The following is a 12,240-nucleotide window of genomic DNA, read 5'->3' as shown; positions in this document are numbered from 1 at the left end:
GCAGAATATAGCTTACTACAAGCCAGTGGTCCAATTCAGTGGATAGACTCTTGCATTCTTGTAATAAAAAGGGTCAGCTTTCCCCAGTCACAGCAGGCAGGCACTGCACCCACCCTCTTCCCTCAGACAGGTGACTTACGGCAGTCCTGCTCATCAGAGTCATCCTCGCAGTCATTGTCTCCATCGCAGACCCATGACCGGCGGATACATTTTCCATTGTCACAGTGGAAGTCCAAGGGGGAGCATGTGGGCAGCACTGAAAGAGCAAAGAAACACCTCATGTAGCTGCAGCCAGCTTCCTTCCTGAGAACAAAGTTCCTTCCCTCCTGAGGGAGCAGAGCTAAATCTCTTAGAAACAAAAGACAAAATTTCAAGTTACCAGGAAGAGCTGTTCCTTAGAGGGGGGTCAGGGTAGGGCTGTAGCTTGGCAGTCTCTCTTCCCCAGAGAAACACTGACCTTTCCACAATAAAGTAGCTGCTGCAATTCCCCCATTGAGTTCCTCTTTCATCCTTGAGCCTGCTGTCCTCCTATAACTGCACTTGTTTTATAATAAGCAAAGTTAAAACATCAACATCTTTCCTGCATGTTTCCCAGGGCAGTCCATCCTGTTTCTATTACACAGCAAGTTCCTTAGAGTGAGAACTATCAGAAGCAATGTTTTGACTTTATGAAGTCACATGCTACAGTGTGTGTTTCAGCATGGGGACTCTGTCAGGGTTTTTTGCCTAAGAAATCTGCAAGGAGAAGCTGAGAAGCAGGAATCCACTGCTGGGGATAATTTTCTGTACCTCAGGTGTGGACAACAGTCCCAAGCTTGCTCAAGGTTTCCATACAGAAAGGATGAAAGAAGGGGGCAGACATGGGATGATGCCTGCCCACACAGAAGTCTGTTTGTAATGGAGTGGACCCACAAATCCACAGCGTCTGAAGAGGCCTGGAGCTACAAAGCTGGAATTCAAGGGGGAGCATCATTCCTGTTCTTTCCCCCACAGATGAGAGGAACACTCAACTCCAAGAGGTTCATGCTTTTAAGTGCTGCCAGCTGTGGTAGGCAAGGGGCTGCACAAGACTGTTCCTGACAGGTGTGTTCTCCAAAGAAGAGCATTTGCTCAGTGAAGTGACGGGGCGAGGGCGAGAAAGGCCCTGAAACCCTGCCTGAAACCCTTTCATCCCAGCCCAGCCTGCCGACAGCAACTCCCATCTGTCACCAGGCAGGCCAGCCCTCTTCTGCTATGCTGCTACTCCCTTTCCTGCCAACACTATCCTGGAGGTGGGAGCGAGAGGGGAGGGAGGTGGGTAAAAAAGGAAGGTGAAGACAGCAGCCACACACAAAAGGAGGATGATTTAATAAGGAGAACAAATAGTCACATTTTCAGTTTTTCCAGCTTTCTCAACCCTCTGTTTCCCCTTGGCCCAGGACTGCCGCCAGTGTCCTGTTAAAGAAGCATGGATTATACATACTGAATCATTCACTGCTCTCCATAGCAAGTCCTCCAACATTTTTCACTAAGGGCCTGTCCTAAAAGCCCCCCCCTCTAAGAATATATTAGAGCAGATAAATTCAGACTTTCTCTAACATCCATGTTTCTAACCACAAATTCAGATAATCTTCTCAGTTGTTCCTTAGTGTGGTAGGCATTTCCATTTCTGACGACATCACTACAGATGTAATTGCCCTCAATATTCAAAGAATTTGGCATTGGCCCTCGGGAAAAGGTCCTTCCCATCATGTCTAGGCTACCCCACGCAGATAGCTATCCATCTCATATCCAGCTACTTCTAGGCCCCAGAGGGGTAGGAAGGATAAGAAATACTCAGAAAGGGGAAGCACAGAAATCTGTATTTTCCCTCTACAGATTTGACAGCATCCTGATCTTCCAATAACTGACCCCCTTCCTTATATTTCAGTTTCTGTGGTTTACTGCAGCAAAATGAAGGAGTTTTGTCTTCTTCCTCAGGGCAGGTAGAAGTAGAAAACTCTCCACTTTCCAAACTCTGCTTCCAAACAAAATGAGGACATTTTTGGACTCAGATGATCAGTCCCACAGATCAGACCTCTCTCCCCCAAGAACAACTTCCAAACACTGCACGCTGAGAAAAACCTTCCTGGCCTCAGCTGCAATTTCAGGACTAAGACCATCCTCCCAGCATATGCTTTAGCATGACTAATCACCAAAGGACTGCACAGGAGCCACCTGGAAGGGAATTTGCATGCTCACTCTCCAGGGGAGAATTCTTCAGGCTCCCAGAGGGTTAAGCCATTAGCGCTGGTTCAGAGCAGATACCATTATCCCACTGAACTGCTGCATCCCTTCATGAGCTAAGGACATAAAATGAAATTCCACCCCTACAGGAAACAGTTCAACCAATTTCATACTCGCCCTAGATATAAAAATCAAGCTTCAAGCACAGGGGAAGAGAGCAAAACACAAACTGCCATATACAAAGGAGGACCAAATTCCCTAACCCAGCAGAGATCAAGTGTGTGCTAGCCCAGAAAACACTGGAGTGGGGGCAGGGTGGAATTAAATCTCCTTCTACAGGAGCTCTCCTTTAAAGGAGGAAGAAAAACCACAAACCCACTTGAGACCAAAAAACCCAACCTAATGAATGAGGGCTGATGTCTCATAGAGCAGAGGAACTGCCAATGGGATCAGGGCAGGGATCCACATAAACCTGTAACCTGATTTTAATAATGGTCAGAAACAGATGCTTCAAAAGAAAATGCAAGAAATTCTGGGAGCAGCTTTCACATGGGGGCAATCTTCCTAATCCCCCTCTTCCTAGCTCTGCCCTCCCAATCCCTTCTTCCCACTAAAAAGCACACTGCTTACACAAAAACATTCCAGTTTCCTTCGATTTGTTTAAGGACATCAGGCTCCAGATCCACTGCACAGCCCTTTGCTCTAGGGTTGTTACTAATCAGCTCTTCTGTTGGCTATTGATCACTTCATATTTTGATGAGTTTTATTTCTATAGAGTTAAAGCCAAGGCCATATCACTAGCACACAGTGAATGTTTAATACTGTTGTAAATACATCCAAAGTGTTTGGAAATTTGAAGTTAAGAAGAAATTCAAAAGCTAGGAGGTCACACTTAGGACATTCAAACAACCACCACTATGTCTTATTCTGACATAATGGAGCAGCTATACAGTCTGGTAAGTGTATTGTTTTCACTCACATAGCTAACTTTAAAAGCCATAGTCACAAAGTAGGTACATGAAATACAAATGAAGCAGCAAGAACTCTTTTCACTGACAGAGGTGGAACAAGACCTCTTCATCTTGCTGGAGGACAAACTGGATTAGCATCAAGAAGATTAGAAACTGAATACCCATATTCTTATCCTATCTTGATATTGATGTATGACCCTGGGACATTTCTGCCTCTTTTTCCCCCTTCTCCAACCTGTAAAATGAAGGATATTTATTACTTTTTGAAACAGCTACAAGTCCTTCATAGGCATCACTTCTCCTGATAAGAGACAATCATAGATTGTAGTAAAATGCTTTCACCAGTCCTCACAGCAGGATTAGGCTATGCCAACAGTAAACACAGTTAAGCCTCAACCCCCCTTCTCTGCTCAATTCCAGCTTGATCTCTCCATATCAATGCAAAGAAACAATATTTTCCTAAGAGAGATGAGCAAAGGCAAGTCCCAGGATGGAGTTGAAAGCAGGCAAATGCCCAGACAGACAGGTACTAACTTGCCTCCCCAGGCAGAGCCAGAGGCAGGATGGGGAGCAAACCCAAGGAAGGGGAGCCAGTGGGAAGAACTAGGCAGGGCAGCAACAGCTAAAGAGAGCACATCTGTCAACTGACAGTGAGCAATACAAAAAGGTCTTTGAACTTCCAACCATTTCCCTGAGCTCATCCCTCTGCATGGTCACACTGGACATCATCCAATGTTTCAGCAAAGTTAGGTCTATCGTAAGCCTGCTATTCCTCCCCCTCTCCCAACTCCTATTACACAGGACACTCTTTTATTGCCAAGCAGAAGGAGAAGGGGGAGGGCAGGGGAAAAGGGAAGTTTATAAGGTGAAACACAGACTGAATCACGTCCCACTGTCCTTTGAACACTTTATCCCTGTTGCCTGTGGTGAGCAGGTTGCTTTGTACCCAAGGACAGCAAGCAACTGGTGTTCAGAGCTGTGGAACACTGAGAGGCTTGAACAATACTGGCTGCTTAATTAGACAAACTCTCATTCATGTGAAGAATGAGAAGTCAATTTTAAACATAAATACAACCAAAAAAAAAATCATGCTACCTACATTAGACAAGTGCAGCCTGACCCCCAGCTATGTTCATACTCGTGCATATGTATAAACACACACATACCCACAAACAGATCTGTTGCTGAGATCTGCAGCACAGCAGGCAAAAAGTCCAGGGACAAAAATAAAGGAGATTATTCCACTCTCAGGAAGAAAAAGGAGACATTGCATTTTACTAACAAACATTTTAGAAAATCTAGTTCAGAATAACATAAAATGTTATTGCACTGCTGAACTGTATTTAAGGATGTTACGGGTCAAAAGAAAAAAAAAAAGAAAAAAAAAAAAGAAAAAAAAAAGAAAATACTATCAGCATCCAATCTTTCACAGCCCTTTGATCACAAGCACTCTGCCTGAGGGGGCATTGCATTAATTCTGGTGCCTTTTAAAGGAAACATACATACTCCAGGCCCAATAACATGACAAAGTTTCAGATACAGAACTGGTGTGTTTTCAAGAGAATACTGAACTCTTAACAAGAGTTCCTAGATTTTAAAACTTGAGGTTTAGAAGTGAAGCTTCACCTGAGCCTTTGCATCTGAGCTCCTGATTAAGCGAATGGCAGAAGGAAAATTACTCTTTCAAAGTTTCTGTTAATTTTAATAAAAGACCTGTGAGATTTTTTATCCTAACCTCACCTAATTTTTTTTTTTTTTTTGGTGGGGTTGATGAGCAGGTTATAGTGACAGTCCTGCCTGGCAAGGAAAAGACCCGCTACTGGGCTTGAACGAGATATAGCTCAACAGCAACTGTGTCAATTTCTCCTTGAGATGGGAACAACAGATCACTTTCAGTAAGCTTTAAGGCAAAAGAAATAAATTTTTTTCAGTCCCTTCAAATGAAGAAGTTTTGTACAACAGTGCAGGGAGGTAAGCAAACAAGTCTGCCTCCCGAAAAGTAACACATTTACAAGTCAATTATGTATGATACAGATCCAAAATTCAGAGCAAGAAAGCTCTTCTGGGAGGATGGTTATGGGGACATTTGGTGTATCTTATGAGAAACAGAACTATGTATCAGTCCTCAGGCCAAGTTTACTCAGTTGTCCTTTCACCCCTGCCACAGGAAGTAAGACTCATTCACACCATGAGGACTTCAAAGGGCGTGCAGGAGGACAGAATGAAAACCATTCCTCTTCTTGCATGCGGCTTTCGTTAGGGACAGGCCAAAGCAGTCTCTGCTGGCACAAGGCAGGAAGGAAGCTGAACTACCCTGTGCATGTGCAGCGAGAGCTTCCAAGCCAGACACTGTCAGCCAGCCAGAGAGCTGACAGCAGACAAAGTCTATGGAGCAGGCATGACAGCTGGCAGGTTGCTTATTGCTATTATTACTACAGCGCTCTGGCTTGTAAACATGATCCAGAGCAGGAAGCAAACATGTCACGGAATAATTGGCTTCCATCACAGCACGGCTTCAAATTTGCAAGGAGAACAATTTCTGAGACAGGTAAGCAGAGGCAGGGCTCTCCCAAAACTAATGGAAAATACCTATGGAGAGGTAGATGCTCTAAGGACACTGATACTGAAATGTAAAGTGTCTGGGATATGCAGAAACAGTGACAGTTGAGGAAAAATTTAGTGGAATCAACTCAAGAAGTGGTGATGTGTTTTATAGTGTGCAACACAATATTAAAAATCCAAACAAAGTAAAACATACCATATTTTAAGAATTTATCTCAAAACTGAAAATATCTCTCAAAAGGAGGGTTTCCCATGTCTGCTCCTGTTTTTCACAGTTGTAACTCCACTCACTACCAAGTATCTTGCTTTCTTTTTTTTTTTTTATACCACACACTGCATTTCAAGCTGTTATTCTCTAACCAAAATTACAGATTACCAATTCAAGGCTAGAAAATTGCATTAATATAGAATTTAGCAAACTCCAATCAACTACTCAAGGATATATGCAGTACTGTATAGACACAGATGCAAGACTGAATCTTGACTTGCTAAAGTAATTTTCACCTTAACCCCCAGCCTGCTTCAGCCTCTTGCTTTATTAGGAGTACAGTAGTCCAATGTCTTCCCATTTTCCTCTTCCCAAGGAAGTAGACAGAACTCATTCTTCTCATTGAATTGGGTTAGACTATACATATGAGCATATGATACACTGAAGAAAAGTACACTTTAAAATGTATGGTTGCAGATATATTTCTCTGGAAAGTCTGGACATTCACAGGAGAAAAAAAGAAAATCCTGTAACTCTAAAACTAGCTTGCGGCAGATCAGTGGAAAGGTGAGATTCCTTGCAAACACATCTGTTCACTCTTTCAATCAGAGACATCTACTTGATATTATAATTCCAGCCTGTAAAACTCAGAGCTGAACATCCATACCATTTCTGGAAAAGAATCTAAATAGCTTTAGCATCTCAGAAGATTCCATATAAAGTGGTTGCAGATTGCAGTCCATAAGTCAGAAAAAACAACTGGGCCCACTCTATCACAAAGATTAGCCCCAGTTTTTTGAGGAATTTTTAAAGTAGGCCTTTAGTATATCTGAGGCTTGCTGGATGACTTCAGAACAACCCAAATCTTTAGCTCAGTATTTGTATTAAAAGAAATTTAATCATTTCAGTCAATAAATAAAATGATAAATCAAGTTCAAAACAGAGAAGCTCAAAATTTCATTCCAGCCAGGAAACTTTATGCATGTCACAGACAAACAGCCAGGGAAGGAAAGAAAAATTAGTGAACCAACTGTTCTCATGTACTGTGTGCATCACTGCTGATTCGTGAGAAGCTTAAATCAATTTAAAGTTCAAGTTGCTGTTCCAAGGGGCTCAAGCCCCACCCCTGCTCTTGCACTCCCTGCTGCCCTGTTTATGCTTGGCACAGTCAGCAAGCAGAGAAAATGGAAGGTTAACCCCACAAATGAGTACACCTTCAAAAGGCTCCTGTAAGCCAAGCAGAAGAGAGGGATTTAACAAGCAACCTGTTCTGGCAAAAAGGTTTGGTGCTATAATAACTAAGCCAGACACAAAACAGCACAGACAGTTACCACAAGCCTACTCTGTAGAGCTGATCTAGTTCTTACAAGCTAAGAATAGTATCATACTTGGATTCATAATGAGCAGCCACTCAGAGCAAGATATAACAGGCTTAAAGGAGGAAGTGTTCCTCAGGCTCCTCCACTGCAACCTTGAATGTGTGTGCTGAAGTCATGCACTTAAAAAATAGAGCAAAGGATGCTACAGAAATGTTAACTTTTATTTCTGCTTTCTTCTTTCCTCTAAATTGCACTTCAAGTACTGCTGGCTGTCAGCTGAAAAAGTTCTCTTTGTATCTATTCTACCAGGATGCAATATTTAAAATGACAGCTCCTATTCTAGTCCTTCCCCTTTGAATCACTTTACTACTCTGTATAAATGGAGCAAGTTATATTCTGATTAAGATCACAGAATCATCAAGGTTGGAAAAGACCTTCAGGACCATCTAGTCCAACAGTCAACCTATACCAGCCCCAAGCCACACTCTCAAGTGCCACATGCAGACACCTCTTAGACACTTCCAGAGACCATGACTCCACAACCTCCCTGGGCAACTTATTCCAATGCCTGACCACTCTTTCAGTGAAAAGTCATTTTCTAATGTCCAATCTTGCCTGGTGAAACTTAGGGCCATTCGCTCTCATCCTTTCACTTGAAACATGGTAGAAAAGAGACTGACCCCCACCTCATTACAGCCTCCTCTCAAGTAGTTGTAGATGGCAATGAGGTCTCCCTAGCCTCCTTTTCTCCAGGCTAAACCCCAGTTCCCTCAGCTGCTTCTCCCAATACATGTTTTCTAGACCCTTCACCAGCCCAATTGTGCTTCTCTGGACACATGTCAACACCTCCGTGTCCTTCTTGTAGAGAGGGGCCCAAAACTGGACACAGCACTTCAGGTGTGGCCTCACCAGTGCCAAGTAGAGGGGGACAATCACTGCCGTGGTCCTGCTGGACACACTATTGCTGATACAGGCCAGGATGCCATTGGCCTTCTTGGCAACCTGGACACACACACACTGGATCATGTTCAGCTGTATGACCAGCACCCCCAGATCCTTTTCTGCTGCACGGTTTTCCAGCCTGCAGTGCTGCCTGGGGTTGTTGTGATCCATGGGCAGGATCTGACACTTCACCTCGTTGAACCTCGCACAACTGGTCTCAGCCCATCGACCCCAGCCTTTTCCTCATCCACTAAATGGGTCATGTTGTCATAGAAGATCAGGTTGGTTAAGCAGGACCTGCCTTTTGTAAAACCATACTGTCTGGGCCTGATCCCTGGTTGTTCTGCACATGTTGTATGATGGCACTAGGATGATCTGCTCCATAACCATCCCTGGTACCGAGGTTAGGCTGACAGGCCTTTAGTTCCCTGGACAATCCTTCCAACTCTTCTTGTAGGTGGGTGCTTCATTTGCCCATCTCCATTCAACTGGAACTTCTCCAGTTAACCAGGACTGCTGCTAAATGACTGAAAGTGGTTTGGCAAGTTCTTTTGTCCTCATTACTTTTAGGTGCATCCCTTCTGGGCTCATAGACTTATGGGTGTCTAATTAGCATAGCATGTCACTATTTCCTTCTGGATTATGGGGGCTTCACTCAGCTCTCTGTCACTACGTTCCAGCTCAAGGAACTGGGTATCCTGAGGACAACTGCTTTTGGCATTAAAGACTAAGGCAAAGAAGGCATTAAGTAACACAGCCTTTTCCTTATTTCCCTGACACAATGCTACCCTGTACACTCAGCTAAGGGGAAGACTCTGCTCAGCCCTCCTTTTGCTGCCAACATATTTATAGAAATTTTTCTGTTGTCTTAACTGCAGCAGCCAACCTTCTTAGAAACTGTAAATTAAAAAAGGCAGAAGTCAAACCCAGTTCCCACATTCTCTGCATCACTTTATATTCTGTCTCTTATATGTCTATCTCTATTTCATATTCTTCCCAACCTCCAGTGCCTGAGAATATCAGCAGATTGCTCACTCTTCAGTACTGTTTCCTAGTTTGCACAGTTTCTATTCAAATAGATACAGGCCAGATCCCCTTAATATATTGTGTCTCCTTAATACAGTATATCTTACTGTGCAAGACCAAGAGGGTTCCTCTCTCTGAGGCCACAGAAAGAGACACGTGAGGCATCAGAATACACCAAGAGAAGGGTGGAAGAAAGCAGCATGAAAAAAAAGTTCTTCCTCAAAACACAAACTCTGCGTCTACTTGTAATACAAAGACTTCCCAAACAAGAGGTGGCATATTCATTTTTAACAGCCCTTAGTGGATTATACATCCATAAACTTGTCATATTGCTGTTTGAGAATGTTTGAAGTTTCAGAATCAATGTTTTGTGGCAAGGCTTAATTCAAGCCTATGTTGTATGAAGCAACTCTTGTTAGCACCTCCTGCTTGTTCCTATGGAAGATCTTATCTTTCCCACCCCCAAGTCCTACCATGCCTGCTTAGCTTGAAATTTTTGGTGCTGGAAGTTGTTGAATTACCAGGAAAATTATATCAAGAAGTATCTCTTGTCTAAATCATTACTGAGCCCACAAAAAAAAAAAAAGTTAAAACAATCCCACCACCATCCCCCAATCTCCTCACCTACCTGCAAAAAAAAACCCAAAAGAAAAGGAATTTTCTTCTGTGCTTAGGAAAAAGCCAATAAAACCAGCTTAGCTATTGGATATGCCTCACCTCTCCAAGACTAAAGGTCTTCCATGCTGCTTAATATTCACAAAATTTTAAGAAGCAAGAATCCAGAAGGAAGAAAATTTTCATGAAGCTGGGTTGACATCTCCCATGTTTAAGGAAGAAGAGATTCTTTAAGACAATACTTACAAGATTAGGAAAGCTCCTTTCCATACAGTAATCAACAGCAGAAACCAGGAAAGGTTAGAGAGAAGATCCAGCAGAGGAAGATAAATTTCTCTCTACTGTCCACTGACAGGAGCCTTAAATTTTCAGCTCTAGGGCAACATTTAGGAAAGGAGTTTCATGAGACCAGGCGTTTTTTTCTACTCTTCAATTCTACCATGCTCTGTGGAATCCAAAGTGGTGGTAAAAAAGGAACTTACTTGTGTCTCCATAGAAAGAGGCTTTCTCTATTCATCTCTATCATGCTACATCCACTCAAAATGACATTTCACATCAGTTCTCACCTATCTGGGCTCAGCTACAGATGCCAACACTATGCAGATACACAGTACCTACAAGGTAATGTCTCTCAGCAGATCCCAAGACCAGTGAATGTTTATTTCAGTGCTTACCTTTCCCTCCCTTCACAGGGCAGCAAGGACAGAAACTAGAACGTTACCTAAGAGGGGAGACACTCTCAATACACCTCTTCACACTATTTATTTTCCATTAATATTTACAGCCAAATCATATAATTTAACCCAGAGACAGTGCTTTTGCAAGGGTAGAAAAATGAGAGGTACTGTTCTCTGTCCCTCCTCGCCCTCTAACATATTCATGTCCAAGCACCACCTAAAACCAGCTGCAAAAAAAGCCAGAGTTGGGCTTCCACTGTGTTTTATATCACTGGACAATGGCTTTGTTCAACTCCAAGTCAGTCAAAAGTACAAATCATCAACAATCAAAAACATTTGTCACACAAGTGGTAGGATGTGCCTGTAAAACACTGAGAAAAAGATACTCAATTTTCCCAAACACAGGTCAAGGATAGTATTCTTACTGCAGCCATCTTCATCACTGTGGTCCCCACAGTCATTGTCTCCATCGCATTGCCACTGAGCAGGGATGCACGTGCATTCACCAAAAGCACTGACAGCACAGGTAAAATGATTACGCCCACAGGAGCACTCAGTGCTACTTGTAACACCTGTAAAGAAAGAAAAAAAGAAAGAAAAATGTTTTGAAGAGATCCCATCTATTTTAGAGTAAACATTAAATACAAAATGACATCTATTTTTCTCTGTCTACACACAGAAAGTGTATACACACTACTGTGTACAAACACATCCTTGACTGCAAAGGAAAATATTCACCCTCCTCACATGCTGAAACTGGAGATCAATTACTATGCACAGTTTCTTGGCAAGGGGCTCTTTGAAGGCAACAGCAAAGTGCAATCTGCCAAAAAGAGACTTGGGAATCAGCTGAAACATAACTCAGCACTAATCACAAAAATTCAAGGAATGCCAGGTATCAGAACACCCCTTTATTTTGCAAAGTCAGTCCTCTCCTAGACCACAGTGCTGCTGCTGCTCCTCTTCACTTAGTTCTGACACCACAATACAAGGAAAAACTCTCTGAAGTAGAATCCTTGCTATTTGAAGGGTCTTCTCCAAACCCTAAGCTTTTTAGATGCAAACCTTTTGCATGTCACTATTTTAGACATTTCCGACTCAAGTGACAGTGGAAAAAATATCTTTTATTATTTACCTGTAAACATTAAACTGTTACACTAGGCTGTGCAAAACTGACATTTATAAGACCAAGCTTTACAAACTGACCAAAAGAAAATGCAGTCCAAACGATAATGTATAACCTGATAAGCCAGCCTTAAAGTTAGCCTAAGGACCTCCCAGCCCTCCTTTCCCACCTTCAGAACACTCTAACACAACTCTTGACTCTGACCCCTGTGCAAATGCAACTATTTAGGATATTAACCCACACTTCCTCTTAAGAAAATCTGCCTTGAGAAAGAACAGGCTGTAACACCCCCCACCCCCAAAAGGAAAAGGTCATGCCTGAATTTCTGTCTGACATTATTTAGGCAATCTATATAATCAATATCACTGTTAAACAAATGATTATCAACCATCAACTCCCTCAAGGTAGTCTGGTTGGATTTTTTTGCATAGTTCCTCCTTTCTGCAGTTCAAATAAACCTAAAGCTCTTAGATTAAACAACAGATCATAAGGAAATAATTACAGAGAAATACCTGCCCTAAGTGGTAATTAATTACATACATACTGAACTATTTGCAGCCTTTTTGATTTCATTGATCTCACTCATACA

At 42.5% G+C, this 12,240-nt stretch overlaps 1 protein-coding gene across 3 annotated transcripts in view; it reads right to left on the bottom strand.

Moving 5' to 3' along the window:
* The window catches only part of LRP4 (LDL receptor related protein 4), an 83,475-nt gene that overhangs the window by 31,520 nt on the left and 39,715 nt on the right, over positions 1–12,240 (bottom strand). For all 3 annotated transcript variants that reach the window (XM_077180097.1, XM_054634660.2, XM_077180098.1), the window contains exons 2-3: positions 10,951–11,097; positions 140–256 (exon numbers count right to left, since the gene is read on the bottom strand). In XM_077180097.1, the coding sequence (XP_077036212.1) occupies positions 140–256; positions 10,951–11,097 (264 nt within the window). The remainder of the gene's footprint in view (positions 1–139; positions 257–10,950; positions 11,098–12,240) is intronic.

This window comes from Agelaius phoeniceus, chromosome 6 (assembly GCF_051311805.1).
Source record: "Agelaius phoeniceus isolate bAgePho1 chromosome 6, bAgePho1.hap1, whole genome shotgun sequence".
Lineage (NCBI taxonomy): Eukaryota > Metazoa > Chordata > Aves > Passeriformes > Icteridae > Agelaius > Agelaius phoeniceus.
Note: the sequence above shows the minus strand (reverse complement) of the source record. Positions and strands in the feature narration are given on the sequence as shown.